This window comes from Bidens hawaiensis, unplaced genomic scaffold (genome assembly GCF_021521415.1).
Source record: "Bidens hawaiensis isolate Kalapana, Puna unplaced genomic scaffold, B.hawaiensis_p1.1 tig00000458_1, whole genome shotgun sequence".
In the NCBI taxonomy this organism is placed as follows: Eukaryota; Viridiplantae; Streptophyta; class Magnoliopsida; order Asterales; family Asteraceae; genus Bidens; species Bidens hawaiensis.
In genome coordinates this window covers 3,974,863-3,993,140 of record NW_027491030.1, presented here as the reverse complement: position 1 = coordinate 3,993,140, position 18,278 = coordinate 3,974,863, and the positions used below count along the sequence as shown (strand labels likewise).

Below are 18,278 nucleotides of genomic sequence, written 5' to 3'. Positions count from 1 at the left end.
TAACCAATAACCGATTTAACCAAAATCGGTTATCAACTATTTTGTATCCTCGGTTAATCGTACCAAACCATTCATATATTTCTTGCTCTTATTCCTTAATTTCTTGTGCTTCATGTTTTATACAACCATTTCCTATATATATACCTCCAATTCTCTAATTTATATATTCATATCATGAACTTATGTATCCGTTTTATTTACTTTTAAGTAAAATTTTAGTCTAAATTTAATTTCAGTTATTAATCGAAATTAACTAAACCTAATAAACTGACTTGACTAATCAAAAACCGATTGATTCTTATGGTCGAGTCTAAGACCATCCGTAGTGCCCCTCCGTTGTGGCGTTTAGGCCCCGAAACGCACCTTGCTTTTTTCCTTCGGCGTTTCGAAGAAGCGTTTCCCACAAAACGCTATTATGGCATGCATTTTGATAAATTGTGTGTGGGGAGGGGAAAAAGTGGAGAATATATATAATTATTGTAGCCTTGTAGGAAAGTTGTGGCGTTTTGCCCAGTACGTCACTTTTTGCAAAATTTTCAATTGATGAAGGGGACGCCACATGACGCAAAATGTCTAAAGGTGAGACGTTACGACTACACATGGTCTAATAACCGAGTCGAAACATGCACGCCAACCCAAATTATAAGCCGTTCATAAATTAAAAAATAATAATAATATAATTCGTTAAAAAACACCCGTGCCAAGTGCCAACACTGGAAACAAACAAGCAGGTGTGTGGGTGCACACCATGTGTAGCTTAGCAGCCTCCTAATGATAGTGACACCTCCTAACTGTCCACAGCGCATTTTAGCATCAACCCTCACCCTTATTCCTATATATACACCACCAACCCCCACCTTACCTTCTCAACACCCTCACCGGCGCACTTTAGCACCACCACTGTCACCATGGATCTCCGCCGTAAACTCCCCCCACGGCCACCGTCGTCCTCCTCCACCACCACCAAATCCGTATCCGTTGACCGGTCAACGTCACCGGTTCCTAAAGCTTCCGATGCGTTACCGTTACCGTTGTACCTAACCAACGGCATTTTCTTCACGTTGTTCTTCTCCGTCGCGTATTACCTTCTTCACCGGTGGCGTGATAAGATCCGTTCGTCTACACCACTCCACGTGGTCACGTTGTCCGAGCTGGCAGCAATTGTCTCTTTAATCGCCTCGTTTATTTATTTGCTAGGCTTTTTCGGTATTGATTTTGTCCAGTCGTTCATCGCCACGTCACGAGGCGATGAGTGCGATGACGTGGACGATAGTTTCGACGACTCCGTGGTGAAGGAGAAACCGAAACCGAAAGTTTTTATTAATACGAAAGATCCGAATTACATTCCGAACATTCCGAAACCGAAAGGTTTTATTAATACGAAAGATCCGAATTACATTTACGAGGACGACGAGCAGATCGTGGACGACGTCGTCCGCGGATCTGTCCCGTCGTCCTCGCTCGAGTCGAAACTCGGCGACTGCTTTCGCGCGGCGTCGGTTCGACGCCGCGCGTTGGAAATAACGACTGGGAGGTCGTTGTTAGGGTTGCCTTTAGAAGGTTTCGATTATGAAGCTATATTAGGACAGTGTTGTGAGATGCCTGTAGGTTATGTGCAGTTGCCTGTAGGGATAGCTGGACCTTTGTTGTTGAATGGTAGTGAGTATATGGTGCCCATGGCGACTACGGAGGGGTGTTTGGTTGCGAGTGCGAATAGAGGTTGTAAGGCGATTTTTGCGTCGGGTGGGGCTACGGCGATTTTGTTGAAGGATGGGATGACTAGAGCGCCCGTTATTAGGTTTGCCACCGCGGAAAGGGCTTCGCAGCTTAAGTTCTTTCTGGAAGACTCGGTTAATTTCGATACGTTGAGTGTCGTTTTCAATAAGTAAGGTTTACTCTTGGTTACTTGTAGTGTGAGAATTTGTTACTTCTAAGTAATAATGTAACATATGAATCTTACTCTTAGGGGGTGTTTGGGATTGCTTTTTTTCACCAACTTATAACTTACAAACGTTTTGAGAAGTAAAAAGGTGTTTGGAATTGCTTATATTGTGAGAGGAAAAGTTCCATAAGTTACACTTTTGTAACTTATTAACTTAATGAAAAGTTGTAAAGAAGTAAAATAAGGAATCCCAAACACCTTGTCGTATTTAAGATGCGTTTTGCTTGGGGGAGCGATTCGTTGGGTGAAAACAAATCTGTAGGTTCCCCGATAGGCAACCCATCGGGGGTAAAGTGGACAATATCTTAACACGGTTTACTTGGGCGGTTACATTTTTATACTATTTAGTGATTGTATTTTCCAAGTTAACTTGAAGTTTTAAGTTACTAGAAAGGAAAAATATTGTTACTTAAAACTTTTTATGTGAAGAAAACCACTAAACCATCAAGTTAACACAACACTTGAGAAACTTGGTTACTGGTAAGATTTGCTTATTGAATTGTTTTTATGTTAAACAAACAAACTTGTATGGATTTTGTTAGTTTAAGTTTGTATTTAACTGCATAAGATGGTTAAAAAGCCTTTTAATTATGGTAAATTTAGTGTTAGGAAAAGCTCAAAATATATGTTTAGCATAAATCTCAGGGTATGCTTTTGAGGCTTAAGTGGTCAAATTCTCATTTACATGTCATTTTGAAATGCGGATGCATCTATAAGTATTCTTGTCATATGTTGAGGTGACAATACGTGAGCACTAATTAATCTATGTATGATCTTTATAATTGGATATGTTAGTTGGATATGATGATAGAAATGTATGAGGTGATGGTAGTCAGTCATTTATATCCTGCATGTGACACACACATATATGTATATATGATGTTGATAGGTCAGATGTTTGTATTTTACGGTTTCTGATTGATGTTGCATTTTGTTATAAACGACAGATCAAGCAGATTCGCACGGCTCCAAAATATTCAATGCTCAATTGCTGGGAAAAATCTATATGTTAGATTTACTTGCAGCACGGGTGATGCAATGGGGATGAACATGGTTTCAAAGGGTGTCCAAAATGTGTTGGATTTTCTTCAAAATGATTTCCCGGACATGGACGTGATTGGTATATCTGGTAAGCCTTGGTTTCTCTTTACATCCTATTTTTTAGAAAGTAGGATTTGATGGGTGGGAAGCATAATTCTTCAATGCACAATGTAATGACAATTTTCGTTGGGAATTTGATATGTTGTGTGATGAAATGCCAAAAATAGATGACGATTTATAAAAAGGTTATTAAACATAACAGTTTATTGATAAAAGAGAATGGGATATGAAGATATCTGAAAATGTGCAATCTGCTTGTCTTTTCTCATTTTTATACCATAAGATTATCTCTTTGCATACATCATTCATTACCTTAGGTCCAATATCCGGCTTTTTAAATGATCAAGACAAGAATAAAATGATGAAAATTCTAGAAAATAGCATTTTGTCTACTGACATAGCTGATTAAAGATCATTTGAATATAATCAAAATTTACTTATTTTTAGACATATTCGGACACTCAAATGTATTTAAATCTGTTGATGTGGGTTATGTTTTATTCCTAATGGGTTGTAAAATCAAGAATATAAATTAAAACAGAATCGGGTTGAAAGCCCTCTAATTTCTAAATTGTTTTTCTTGTGAATACAAACCTCTTGAAACAACTTTATTAAGAAAACAAATCATTGTTGTAAGAATATTGTTTTTGTAGTTATATTTAAAACATTAGAAACAGCATATTTTCCCATTTTATTGTAAATAGAATAACATCAGTTGCTTATAACATGTATCAGCATATAATGTCATCTTTGATTAATTAATATACTTATTTTATGAACTATGAAATGGTTAAATATGATACTTCTAGTGTTATGGAAGGGTAAATATTATATTACAAAATTTTAAAGGATATATATATATGTGTGTGTGTGTGTGTGTGTATTTGTGTGTCTGTAGATATATATAGATATATTCTACCAAACTTGTTTGTGGGCCAAGCCCACCCACATGTTTTTGACAAAAAAATGATCTGTCCAGTTACCTGATTAAGTTTATGAGTGATTGATTGACAAGTTAGGTTCATATGGGACCATTTCTTTTGGTTTCAACTATTGTTATTAGCTGGCAAGCTGATGAATGTTTTTTTTGTTGACTCATGTTTTTTGGTCAAACAGGAAACTTTTGCTCGGATAAAAAACCAGCTGCAGTTAACTGGATTGAAGGGCGAGGAAAATCTGTTGTTTGTGAGGCGGTCATAACCGAAGATGTTGTAAAGAAAGTGCTTAAGACCACAGTGCCTGCACTTGTAGAACTTAACATGCTTAAAAACCTTACGGGTTCAGCAATCGCTGGTGCTCTTGGCGGCTTTAACGCTCATGCAGCCAACATCGTTTCTGCAGTCTTTATTGCCACGGGTCAAGATCCCGCCCAAAACATTGAGAGCTCTCATTGCATAACCATGATGGAAGCTGTTAATAATGGAAAAGATTTGCATGTATCCGTCACCATGCCTTCAATTGAGGTATCCATGCTTATTCTATCTTAATAGCCTTTTTTTCTGTTCTCGTATAGGGGATTAGGGGTGTTTGTCTGTTGGTTTTGAATTTGAGTTATGTGATATTAAGGGGGCATTTGGGATGGCTATTTTCAAAGTAAAAACATCAAGAAAAAAAGTTATTTGAATAAGCAGTTTGATGTTGGTTGTCCTAAAACTATTTTCAAAGTAAAAACATCAATAAAAAAAGTTATCAAAAGGGTTAAAAGTGTAGGGGTGTTCACGGTCCAGTTTTGACAAAATGTTTTGGTTCGGTCGAAATGCCAAGTACGGTTTCGAAGAATGACACAAAAAGCATCTGGTTTATCGGTTTTTGGCAGTTTGAAGTTTGAACATACTTTTTAATTATTTTCAAAACATTAGTTTGTATTAAAGTTTTCGAAATAATAACGATGGTTCATGTGTATAATACGTATAGATAAATTTATATTCTAAAATTAAAAAAATAGAGTAAATTACAGTTTTCGTACTTTAGATCTCTCTCAATTTTGCAGAATCGTACTTAAACTGCAGAAATCACTGAAATCATCTTTACGTTTAGGGTTTGTCTCTAATTTTGTTCTTTAAGTAACTGACATTAGATTTACTGCTAAATGACAAATTTGTTTGTTGAACGAAATCTAACAAGCTCTAAATGTAAAAGATGAGAAAAACTGAATTGGTAAACTGCCAAACCTTCAAAACCAAATTTGGATCTCAAGCCGACCCCTTTGCTTCGGTTTGGACAGTTGTGTATCTTTTAATGGTTCATAAACACCCTCGGCTAAAACAATAATAACCGTGTTTGATTACCTATATGTTTCAGGTTGGTACAGTCGGAGGTGGTACACAACTAGCCTCACAGTCAGCATGCCTGAACCTTCTTGGAGCCAAGGGTTCAAACCGAGAGTCACCAGGGTCAAACGCTCGTTTGTTGGCAACAGTGGTAGCTGGTTCAGTGCTAGCCGGTGAGCTGTCGTTGATGTCTGCGATAGTAGCCGGTCAGCTGGTTAAGAGCCACATGAAATACAACAGATCAAGCAGGGATATTGCATCAACAGTTTGAAAGCTTATTATTGTGTGTATCAGTCAATGTATGTATTAAATTCCAGTTATTTATAAGTTGGTTATTTTTTTTTAATGGAATTTCATTTTTTGGCTATTAGTTGTTTATCTTCAGGTGTTTGGGATTTGTTATTATTATTAATATATTAAAAAATAAATAGTTTTATAAAAACTTGTTTATATTGCTTAAGATTTAATTCCATGAATTGTTTGTATGTTTAGCCCTTAACCTTCTAAACTAGGTTTATACCCGTCTTAGTCCAGGTAGCGCAATGTACTTATACAATAGTGCGTGATTCGGATCCTTGGTCTGATAAAGATGTCTCTTGATGCTTTCTTTGTCCACTCTACGCCTTTTATCTTGGTTGTAGGCTTTTGACTTTATTGGTTATCGTTCGCCTGTCTGCATTCTTAGGTCTGTCCTTTGTCCTTTTCCATGCGCGGGAATGATGTGTTTTCCTTCCATTTGCTTAATTACTATGTCAAGGAAAAGGAAGGAATAACTTTGCGCTTCCCATTTTCCTCTGTTATCAGACCCCTAGTCTAGTTTGGTTATAGGCCGGCCTAATGCCACGTTAGACTCCATCCTTAAATCGCCTTAAATCCCGACCTTTTGTTTTTCATAATTGTCTCTAGGGTTTTTAATTTTAATGTGTTGTCGCTTGCCACATCCCATCAATCACTTCCACTCATTTAACGCTATCCTTGTCACCGAAACAGGCATATGTTTTTTGCAGTTTTACCTGCATATTTACTTAAAGGCTGTTATTTTGTTGACATTGCTCATCAAAGCACCTACATGAGACAAACCTTCAATTTTAATCATTAAATAACTATCAAAGAGCATTCAGCCTAATAGTATTTTGGTGTGTTAGATGGTATCCATTTCATTAGAGCTCGAGGGCTCGAGTCCTATTGTGGACTATGAAGTAAAATTATGAGTATATTGGGTATGTTTGACAGGAAGCTTTTAAGAGCTTCAAGTTTTAAAAAAAAAACTTATACTCAATGAAAATAGATGATTATATTAGATGGATGTGTAGTGTGGGATTGGTTGGTAATTAGTATATGACTATTTGGCCCAACTAACAATCCAAGTTACTTGCAAAACTTTCCTTATATCTTTAGAATGTTAGGTTTCACTTGGAGCACAATGATGTGTTCTTGGTGTCTACAAATGATTAGTTGGAACTTGGAAACGAAAAGGGAGGGACTCACGGACGTGGCGAATAAAGAGAAGAGAAGAGAGCGAGCAATAATACTTGTGACGTGAATGAGTGAGTGTGAGGTTTCGTTCTCTAATGCATTACGGATTCACTTAGTTGTTATTATCTAATGTAAATGCTATAATATAAATTTCCTAAATTATATGATACTTTGATATTTATTACAGTAATTGTTTTTAATGATAAATTTTGGGGACGAAGCATGTACAAAATACCCTTTTTGCACCGTGTTTCATCCAAGTTTAATTAAAGGTAAATAAAGTTAAAAGGTAAAGTAAACTTAATATCTAAGTTTATCTTATAAAGTAAAGTAAACTGATCATATATTTACTGGGTGCATTTGGTCAGCATCGACGGCAAAAATATTACCAATGAAAAAAATAAGTTGATAAATTTAATCGAACATAATGATACTTTCAAAAACCTAACAACAGTAATGAGTTCCTGATTATCAAGCTATATCTTAGACATTGATATCTTGTATGGACACCATCTTAATGTTGATTATCTTTTCCTCATAGTACTCTTGCTTATCTCAACAAGATGGACGGAGTAGCTATCCCCATGACGGTATCATTATGAATATATAACTAAAACTGTGAAAGCCTAGAAATATACAACGCCTTTTCGGATGTTGTGGAGTGCATGAATATACCCGGCAACAATGATAGCTTGTTCTTTTGACAGATAACAATAATAATCAATCTTTTCGATAAAAACATCCAAACGATTTACAATGAAGTGTAAGCGGGCATTTACAATGAAGTGTAAGCGGGCAACAAGTTGCGTCGCAACCCCCTTTTGGATTTACAATGAAGTGTAAGCGGGCAACAAGTTGCGTCGCAACCCCCTTTTGGATAACAAACCCAATCATACTAAAAACAAAGTTTCGGTTCTAATGGGCCGATAAATTACCATGCAAGACTTTTTGAACTCTATTCAAAAGGTCCACGACATCCGGAGCTAAGAAACCAAAAGTGTCAAAGGCAAAAGGGATAATTCTCCAAACAGACTCTCTCGTGTTTATCAACCTTGCCCGATGCCGTTGAAGTCCAACCCTGGATTCATCCTCTAATATTACTTCACCTGGCTGACTAGACATTAAATAAAGCTCCGTTGAAGCCACTTAAGCCTGAGCCTGTTGTGGTTCAGGTGAACGAGCAGCTTCATTAAGTTTTCCTTTTATATTTTTCTCTTTATAAATTTGTAAACTAATATTACATTAAAATAAACATACTACAACTAATAAATAATACTAGTCTAAACAAGATCTTCGGGTAGTATAGCACACATGCTTACGTGGGTCGGACTGGTTCAGGTCCCTAGCTAGTATATAATAATAATAATATAAAAAGGGAGGTTCCAAAATTCATTCTCATTCCATTTTCAATAAATAATAAGAGCAAACTGCCATTTTTGTTTTTATGGTACGGTAAATAATGTGAATTTAGTTCATAAAGTTTATTTTTTGCATATGGATCATCCACGTTTCTCAGTTCTTGCTAATTACATCCAAATCACTAACCTGGTTAAATTTAATCGTTAAGTTAGGGGTAGACATGTCTTTTCACTATTTCTTTATTATAATACTTATTTCAGTGAACTGCGGTTTTCGTCCTTGTGGTTTGTCCAAATATGCGGTTTTAGTCCAATAGTTTCAAGTTTGCAATTTTCGTCCTTGTAGTTTCATTTCACTTGCAATTAAACCCAAATTTATTAACCTCGTTAAGTCTGGTCGTTAACCCATTTGCGTGCCTCTCACGTGACAACCAGTTTTGTTGTTTCTCTCCCCAAATAAATCTCAGCCCTAATTCGCAAGCCCTCTCACGTGAGGGGCTGGGTTGTATTTGAGGAAAAAGGAAAAAAAAAGAAGGAACAAAATTGCCCCTCACGTGAAGAGCACATTGATGGGTTTAACGACCAAACTTAACAAGATTAGGGAATTCGAGTTTAATTGCAAGTGAAATGAAACCATGGGAAAAAATTGTAAATTTGAAACTACTGGACTAAAACTGCATATTTGGACAAACCAGAGGGACGAAAACCGCAGTTCACTGAAATAAGTATTATAATAAAGAAAGAGTAAAAAGACATGTTTTCCCCTGACTTAACGATTAAATTTAACGGGGTTAGTGATTTAAATGTAATTGGCAAGAACTAAGAAACCTGGAGGATTCATATGCAAAAAAATAATTTTTTTTGAACTAAATTCACATTATTTGTTAATCATAGTGATGAAAACGGCTGGGTGGGTGGGTAGGTAGCTATAGTTTTGTAGGTCTACTTCAACTTTTAGGGGGTGTTTGGCCGACCTTTTTTTTTAAACAAAGCTTATAGTTTTTTTAGCTTTTTTTTACAAAATAAGCTTAACTTAATGTTTGGTTTAGCTTTTTAAGCTTATGCTTATTAGCTTATATAAGCTCATTTGAAGAAGCTTCTTTGAAAATACTTTTTTAACTTATTTGAAGAAGATTATTTGTTTAAGGGTGTAAGTTACACATTTTCCTCAAATAGTGGTGAATTAGTAATTACTGAAACAACTTATTACTCTAATAAATTAAAGAATGATGGATTTAACAACTTATTTAGACACATAATTAACTTGTAAAATATAAGTTAATCCAAACACTTAAAATAAAAATTAGCTTATCAAACAATAAAAAAATAAACTATAAGTTACTTTAAAATATAGAAAAAATTAAATAAATAAAAGCTAGGCCAAACACCCTCTTAATTCGATCCAAGGTGTAGGATAGATCCAATACAACTTGTTAACACGGAATCGGTCGGGTCAACACGGGATCTGGTGGTGAACTCGATATGGATCATCATTCATCTCAAAACAAACCAACTTATTATTATTATAATAATAATAATAATAAGCACAGATAAGTAGTAGTTTAGACTTTAGATGCTTAATTAATTACATTTACCAATTGTGTAATTAATCTCTTGTTATCCCAACTTAACTCATCATTATGTTATTTGATTATTAACGTTGCTAATTATCAATGTATGAAGTGAGTATAATATAAAACCATAGTTTTCTAAATCATCAAAGTTTTGTTTACCATTTTTCTGAGATTTTATCTTTATGAATCTGGGAGACCGGAGGCCAGCAAACGCTATGTATATTAGAGTTCAGGTTGAGGTAGTGTGGAGGAACCCTTTTGTTATTAGAGACGCAGAGCCGTTCAGGTCATAGTATGAGAAATAGGCCTGCATCATTAACATCGACTTAGCCCTAGATTGGACATGCAAATGAGTACATTAGTTAGAAGTCGATGTCAATTTACAAGAGATTGAAAGTTAAAAGAAAAAAAAAGGATGCCTTGGTGATACAACTTCCCAATCACATTCCGTAGAACATTTGGAGAAAGGATAACGCGATCATTAGTGGTTTTATTGTGGTTGTCTCTGATGAAAAGCGCAATGGAATCCCCATAATAGAGTGGATTCTTATCCCAATCTCTAAAACCTGCAGAGATTGGGATCTTAATCCATTCGGTGATAATAGGGATATCATTGGGTGTTTTTTCAAACCCAACGACAATAAAACGTCTTATTATTGCATTGTCATTTCACCAAACGTTCGAGGGAATGGGGATTGGCGGTTGTATCATTGACGCTTACTTTTTTTCTTTTAACTTTCGATCTTTTGTAAATTAGTATTGACTTCTAACTAATGTAATCATTTGCAGGCTCAATTTAGGACTAAGACGGTGGTGGTGATGATGGTGGTTTTTTTTTTCTCAATGACCACCCACATAGGTATCGCTATTGGGACTGGTCTCTCAAAAACATATGACTCAAACCGCTCTGCAGCTCTGATAACACAAGGGTTCCTCAACGCGGCCTCGGCTGGAATTTTAATTTACGTGGCCCTAGTGGACCTCTTGTCTCCCGTATTCATAAAGATAGAAGGTCAGGAAAGTGGCAAAACAAAATTTTCTTGCTTTTATTTATGTTGTTTTGGGGTTAATTAGCATGTCGGTTTTAGCCGTGTTAACAATTTGTATTTTATGTTTTAGAAATGTATGGTTTCTACATGGCGTTTGTTATTCATTTGATGCATTAGAGGTTCGGGCGCTTAGTTTTCAATGATTTTGTTATATGGTTTGATACATTACTAGTATGACTTATTAGATATGTTACCCTCTTTACAATTGCTATCGCTTTGCGTATGCATTAGTTACAGTTTGTTGTCCATGATTATGCTATTTTTTACTAGAAAGTGTTGCCTTCGACACTTTTGGATCCCTAGCTCCCGAGGCGGTTCGTTTCTTGGAGCGGGTGCAGAAGGTGGTCCACAGTGACTCGCAGAGCCCGAGGAACCAAGGATTTATATTTAGTAGAATAAGCTTTGCGATTCAAAAGGGGATAGCGGCGCAACTTGTTGCTCGCTTACCCATTATCCAGATGTAGTTCGGTTTGTGTTATATATAAAAGGATCAATATTTTCTCTTAAAAAATGATCATTAAAAACAAGGCTAAATAGAATGTTCAACAGTCGAATGCAGAAAGTAAAAACTTCGTTTTTAGTTTGTGTTCAGTTAGCTTTTTATGTTAAATTTTGTTTAACAGTATATGTTTTAACAACCTTTTGGAATTGGGGTAGCTTTTCTTTTACCTAATGAAATAAATAATTAATGCAGGGTGATGGTATTGAAGTTATAGGTTACTGAATGTTTACGTCTGAATGGAACTATTCAGATGGAAACATCTAATTTATTCAGACTTCAGACTGTTTGGTTCTGGACAGAAAAACATCTGAATAGTTAAAATTCGGTCCTCTCGTGTCACACCTTCTTTATGCGGATGATGTGGTGTTCATTGGTGAATGGTGTGAGAATAATATTATTAATCTGAAACGTATATTGAGATGCTTTCATTTGGCGTCCGGATTGAAAGTAAACTTACAAAAAAGCTCTTTGTATGGGGTTAAAGTAAATTTTGAAACGGTCAGTTCCATGGCTTCGGTGTTAAATTGTAAAGCGAGTAAAGTGCCTTTTGTCTATCTCGGGCTTCCGATCGGCGCAAATATTAATCATAAAAAAAACTGGAAACCAATTCTTGAAAAGTTTGACTCTGTTCTGTCCAAGTGGAAAGCTAAGGTTTTATCTTTTGGTGGGAGATTCACGCTTGTTAAATCGGTTCTGGGAAGTTTGGGAGTTTATTACTTTTCGCTATTTAAAGCCCCCACGGGCATCCTCAAAAAGTTAGAATCAAAGCGAAGGAGGTTTCTTTGGGGTGGTAACGAGGATAACGAAAGGATAAGTTGGGTTGCTTGGCAAAAAATAATTAGAGATAAGGATAGAGGTGGGCTAGGAGTGAGGAGTCTAAAGGTTATTAACCTGGCATTATTGGCAAAATGGTGGTCAAGGTACAAAAATGAATTGGCCACTTGCAAAAGTTTGTTGGCAGGTTTGGAAATGAAAGACAAGCCAGATTTATGGTTGTGGAAGGATGTGGAGGGATCAGAGGTGGAGTATAGGGTGAAGAACCTAAGATGGGAAATGGATAATATGAAATATCAAAAGGTAGAAGATAACTTTTTGTTGAAATGCATTCCAATCAAAGTTAATTGTTTTGTGTGGAGACTTCTTTTGGATCGGGTGGCTACAAAAGAAGCACTTTTGGTAAGGGGTATTAATGTGGGAGATAATAAATGTGTTATCTGTGAAGCGGCGCCAGAATCGGCCTTGCACTTGATGGTGCGGTGCAAGGTGGCGAGATGGATATGGGCTATAATTCTTGAATGGGTTAAGTTACCGGGGTTTAATTTTTCTAAGTCTGTGCGAGAGATAATAGATTATCCAGCAAAGTTCAAGATGAATAAGATGGAGTGCGAGTTGATTCAAGCAATTGTTTTGGTTAAGTGTTGGGAAATTTGGTTAACAAGGAATGATATGTTATTCAATAAAAAGATGTTTTCGATGGTGAAGGTTATAAATGACATTAAGGTTATGTCATTCCTTTGGGTGTGTAATCGAAACAAGAGATTGGGTATTGACTGGGAGAAGTGGGGTCGTTTTCAATTTAGTTAGTTTTCTAGAAGTTTTTGTTTGGCCTAGGTTTACTTGCGTCTTGTAAGTGTTCCTTTTTTTGGTTTTTTATAAAATTTGGCCTTTCAAAAAAAAAAAAAGTTAAAATTCGGTCTGAATCATTCAGACTCATGTTGTTGCTGAATGGGACAGAGGCTTTATTCAGATATGACTCATTCAGCCCCAACTGAACAAGAACACTTTTGAATGTATAATCAAGGTACAAGCATGCTACACGGTAACGAACTACACCTGAGTTGCATCAAGAAGATTAAACAAGGTAGTGGAACAACTTATAAGCAGATACATTTCAATATTTACATGATCTAACCAGCAACTTATTATATATTCTCCTTGGTACAACTTTGTTGGGGTCTTTTTATTATGTTAAGATGAGCGCGTAATAAGCTGGGCCGCTAGTCATTTGAATTAATAATCTATGATACTTTTGTACCCCAACAACAATTAACGAGTATCCGATTATCAACACTTTATATGAGATTATTAAGCTGTGATTGTAGCTCCTGTATAGACACCATCTTAATGTCAGTCATCTCTTCCTCAGAGTACTCTTTGTTTATCAGTGACATCACTTGTTCATGGGCTTCTATGATATTTGTCCTGCATCTACACAAAAGGTAAAATCGGGTCAACACGGCCTGCCTTGTTTCGACTCGAATAAAAAGAACTTCAAGTAACTTTGACACGCAAAGTACTTTCGGAGTCCATTGCTCTTATATCTTAACTGTTCATGTTTATAATTTCAAATGGTGAAGTTAGAAAATACTTACATTTAATGTTATGGGTATTTTGGTCATTTTACATACACTTAACAGCAAAAGTTAACCTCACGTTCGTGCAAAAAGTTGGCATAAAGTTGTAATGTTTCAAACTTGTGGACTAAAGTTGCAATATGACCATACCAGAGCGTGTTATCCGTGTAATTAATTCTTTCAATGATAATACCTTTTGGACATTTTTTGCAACCTTATCGGGCGCGACAAAAGCATGAACATAACGTAGCTAATTTTAGTTGAAAGTAATGTGTTGTGCCTAAAAGGTTATTAAAACTAGATTAAGCTGTAAACTAATGAATTTAAGAACATATAAACTCAGGAACAAAAATGAATGTGAACGAATGAACATAAACAAATTTAAATGAAAGAGCGTTCAGGAACATAAATGAAAGAACAAGATAAGAGTTAATGTTCGTTTGTTTAACTAAATTAACAAACAAATTTATTCATGTGGTTCAACTCCTATTCTCTTAAGAAGATGCTTAGTAATAATGGTTGTGTTCGGGAGTTCCAATGTTCAAGATCCGAATTCGGTTTGATTCTAGTTGAACTGGTTCCAAATTTCAAGTGCCCCAATCGAGTATTGAAAAAAAAGGCTCTTATTGTTTACCCGAATTTGTTATGAGCCTGAGTGGTTATATGGTCTAAAAATGGTCTTGAATAAAATGAGATGGGCTCGTTAGTTACTAAATTTAAAAAAGATATGGTATTTATTTATATAAAATGAGCCTATATATATTTATTAAAAAAATAAATTTTGAGCCTCTAACAGGCCATCAGCGACGGATGAGCCCACCTAGCCTCTGGGCCGGCCCTTAACGGCTGAGACCAACTACCCTCACTCACTCTACTCCTTTGTACTCGTTCTCACACAACGAAATGTTCAACACCGCTTAACCTCCCTCAGTTTAATTTAAAAGAAATTATTAAATTATTATGTGTGAGGTAGACTCTAACTTATGTTGTAATTAACATTTGCTGGCACTTAAATATATCTTGTCTTTAACATCCCTTAACTTATGAAGCGATTAATATTCTATTTATTGTTGAATCAGCTTTAACACTCTAAACGGTAGAATACAATTATGGTCCTTATATTTTGTTGTATGTATTATGAAATAGACTATTATTATATCAATAAATAGTATCCATGTTTAAACTCACGAGTACAAGTGTTATATAAAGCTTGAAAATGATATCTAAACAAACGTCTTTTAACTCCCTTCATTACTAGTGCGTGCCAAGTAAGAATCCACTATCTTCTATAGTTCTACTTAATAATTTTATTTAGCTTTTATCAAAAAGAAAATAAAAATAAAAATCTTTTATTAAATTCGTTAGACTCCTGGCGTAGAGTTTGAGTTATGCAGTGGAGACTCAAGTTTGATTCTATTTTGTATCCCTTTTGTTGGATTATGGCAATGAAGGGTTTGTGGAGGCCTTATGTAAGTTTGTCAGTTCGAATCCCGAGCGACCCACCAGGTTTTCGTCTCATCTACGCCAGAGAGTTCTGCTCTTGTGGCAACACAACGACTGTTTAGTGGCAGCCAACGGTATGATCTCTTAAGAGAACGCCCAAGCTAACTCTGAAACCATCATGGAATCAGTTAAAACAACATAGTTTAACCAGAGTGGGGCAACAAGGCTCTCTTGTTTAACCAAAAGTCGTCGTTCTAAAAAAACAAAATAATCGGACCGTTAATTAAGGCGGGCCCACAATCATGTGGTTGGGATGTCGGTGATCTTGTTGCAGCTGACTGACGTGGAGGGTCAGAAGCTGGACCAAATAGGTCATTTCACATTTGAAATAAGCTTTTTTGGAATAAAAATTTATTTAGATTGAATTACTTTGAATGTATTTTTTTTATTGTTAACATGAAATGTCACTTTCATTTAGGGTTGTAAATGACGTTTAATAAATTGTTTGATGGGAAATTCATTTATGTTTGTTCATTTATAACGAACAAGAAATTTCATCTGATTAACTAAATGAACGAAAATGAACAAAGACCACGTTCGTTCAGTTGTGTTCGTAAACGTTTGAAAATGTGTTTGTTTATCTTCGTTTATGCTTGTTAATGTTTGTTCATTAAAGGTTTTTAATACTTTTTAGTGACTAATATTATCATATAGATCTAAATAAAATTATTAATCATTCAATAAAATATATATGAGTATTATGAGATTAATTATATGTAAAATTCATATATGAATATGAATGTTAAAAAAATGGTACCAACATAATCTTGGTAGTTGAATTGAAGTTTTAGCACTAACCATTATCAATTAGTCAAATCATATTAAAGAATTAAACACTGTGCGTGTTCATTGGTATTCATGAACCGTTAATTTATTTATTTAACAAGCTTATTTATTTAACGAACATATCCATATATAAGAGATGCATGAAATGGTTGCACCTTTATCATGTGAGCTAGTTCAAAAATTGTAAATGTATCTCTATGATAACATATCAAAATTTGAATGGCTTAAATCAATATTTATGTCTTTAAATCACTTTTCTTCAAAAATATGATGACAGTCATCTTTCTCTGACTCTATTTTTCAACCAGACATTAGTATGACACGTACGACACATGGATGACAATATTCAGACTCATTCAAAATTAGCTCGCACTACTCACTAGCCTCCAAACCTATAATGATAAATATTAAAAACAAAAAAAAAATAAAATCCTAAAATAGTCCATTTATAGAATGAGGTTCTGAATTTATCTCCTCTAATTCAAGTTTCCAACTTTGTCTCTTTAGTATCTCGTCGTCGGCGACATGTAAGGGACACCGACGATGTGTTACTGAACAAATCGGATAACGACACGTGGCCGGAATCTAGTCGCAATAGGTCGTCGGCGATGTGTTCTCCGGCCCACATAACATAACATAGGGTTAACAATGCGTTTATGTTGCTAACGCAGGATAGTCGATGCGTTTATGTATAACGTTTGGTGCCATGACGTGTGGTCCAGCATATAAATCAGAGTAACTTTATAAAATATTATAAAGTAAATAAGTATATAAATAAATAAATAAGGTCAAATTTGAGATTCACATTTATATATATGTATATACAGGATAAGATAAAGCATGGGAAGACTTCCATATAATGAAATGAATACATTGACACGTTAATAATAAACATCTTCCATGGCAGATTATGACGACCACCAATCCACCCCCACCCACCTCCACCACTTACTAGACGTCCCATCACCTGACAGGAGCGGCGGTCCAATCCGCCGCTCCCGTGGGCGGCCACCTGGCTCTAAGAACAAGCCAAAGCCGCCAGTTATTGTGAAACGTGACACCCCGAATTCTCTTCGGTCACATGTTCTTGAAATATCCGCTGGCGCGGATATTGTGGAAAGCCTCTCTATCTATGCTAGACAGAGAGGCAGAGGAGTGTCTGTTCTTAGTGGGACAGGCACTGTGGCTGACGTCACGTTGTGTCAGCCGACTGATGTCAAAAATGTTGTCACGTTACATGGACGGTTTGAGATTCTTTCGATTTCTGGTATGGGTTTTGGAAATTGAATGTTTTGAAAATTGTTATGGTTGCGTCGGTCGGGTTGAGTCGGGTTTGGGATAAAACTGAAATGAAAATTGGAATGTCATTGTCGGGTTTTGAGTTTTTGAAAACTGTTCGTTTTCTGCTTTTTAGGCTTTTTGTTGGATCGGTTCGGTGTTGGGTTAAAACCGAAAATAAAAGTGACATGTCGGTTTATGAGTTTTTGAAAACTGTTCGGCATCTGTTTTTTAGGTATTTTGTTTGGGTCGGTTCAGTTTCGGGTTGGAACCGAAATGTTGGGTTTTGAGTTTTTTAAAAACCCTTCGATTTTGGTTTTTTTAGGTTTTTTGTTTGGGCTCAGTTTCGGCTTTTTCAGTTTTGCCAATTGTTCTTGAAAATGTTGGCTGAAAAAAAAAGGTTTGCCGGAAATAATGAATTTGGGTCTATTTTTACTAGTAAGTAATTGATTGATTATATTATACATTTCTATTAAAATGTTTGGATTAAACTTAATATTAAACTATTATAATGTACTTGAAATTTTAAAATAAAAAATAAGAATCTATAAGTTCGGTTTGTTTTTGTGTCTGTTTGGTTATTTGGTTTTTCGGTTTTATGTACACCCCACGTTACAACTAATTTGTTGGTATATTTAAGGTACGGTGCTTCCGCCGCCCGCGCCCCCAAATGCAAGCGGATTGTCGATATTTTTGGCTGGCGGAGAGGGGATGGTAGTAGGAGGGATTCCGGTCGGTCCGTTGATAGCATCAACTCCGGTGGTTCTAATAGCAGCTTCGTTTGCGAATGCGGTGTTTGAGAGGCTTCCGGTGGAGGATTCGGAGGAAGAGGGTGGAGAGGGTAACGCGCAAGTTCAACCGACGGCGTCCCAGGGTTCGGGAGTAACGAGCGGTGGAGGGGGAGGGGTTTCGGTGTTTAACGCGGCCGCGGTGGCCGGGAATAATAATAATGGTTCCGATCACCCTTTTTCTGGGGATGTAATAGGTTGGGGATCAAATTCAAGAACTCATTATTGATATTTGTTTGAATAATGAAGTTTGAAATTATGGTTTTTTTGTTGTTTTTCTTGGGATTAATCTTATGT

General features: G+C 36.0%; 3 protein-coding genes across 3 annotated transcripts; all 3 read left to right on the top strand.

The window, feature by feature from the left end:
- The first annotated feature begins 854 nt into the window (after positions 1–854).
- Positions 855–5,683, top strand: LOC143628637 (3-hydroxy-3-methylglutaryl coenzyme A reductase 1-like). The gene is made up of 4 exons (XM_077098174.1): positions 855–1,885; positions 2,890–3,071; positions 4,160–4,506; positions 5,345–5,683. The coding sequence occupies exons 1-4, from the start codon at positions 909–911 to the stop codon at positions 5,582–5,584; spliced, it is 1,746 nt and encodes a 581-aa protein (XP_076954289.1). The 5' UTR covers positions 855–908; the 3' UTR covers positions 5,585–5,683.
- Positions 5,684–11,779: 6,096 nt separating this feature from the next.
- LOC143625799 (uncharacterized) lies at positions 11,780–12,856 on the top strand. The gene has a single exon (XM_077096044.1). It carries the CDS (start codon positions 11,780–11,782, stop codon positions 12,854–12,856), a length of 1,077 nt encoding a protein of 358 aa, XP_076952159.1.
- Positions 12,857–16,808: 3,952 nt separating this feature from the next.
- On the top strand, positions 16,809–18,242 carry LOC143627080 (AT-hook motif nuclear-localized protein 27-like). Its single transcript, XM_077096983.1, has 2 exons — positions 16,809–17,182; positions 17,834–18,242. The coding sequence occupies exons 1-2, from the start codon at positions 16,816–16,818 to the stop codon at positions 18,208–18,210; spliced, it is 744 nt and encodes a 247-aa protein (XP_076953098.1). The 5' UTR covers positions 16,809–16,815; the 3' UTR covers positions 18,211–18,242.
- The last annotated feature ends 36 nt before the right edge of the window (positions 18,243–18,278 follow it).

Bases quoted from the DNA above. Each gene is read 5' to 3' on its own strand.
- LOC143628637 (XM_077098174.1), top strand. From the start codon at position 909: ATGGATCTCCGCCGTAAACTCCCCCCACGGCCACCGTCGTCCTCCTCC. The intron at 1,886-2,889 runs GTAAGGTTTACT...TATAAACGACAG, and splicing joins TTGAGTGTCGTTTTCAATAA to ATCAAGCAGATTCGCACGGC. The intron at 3,072-4,159 runs GTAAGCCTTGGT...TTGGTCAAACAG, and splicing joins GGACGTGATTGGTATATCTG to GAAACTTTTGCTCGGATAAA.
- LOC143627080 (XM_077096983.1), top strand. From the start codon at position 16,816: ATGGCAGATTATGACGACCACCAATCCACCCCCACCCACCTCCACCAC. The intron at 17,183-17,833 runs GTATGGGTTTTG...GGTATATTTAAG, and splicing joins TGAGATTCTTTCGATTTCTG to GTACGGTGCTTCCGCCGCCC.
- LOC143625799 (XM_077096044.1), top strand. From the start codon at position 11,780: ATGGCTTCGGTGTTAAATTGTAAAGCGAGTAAAGTGCCTTTTGTCTAT.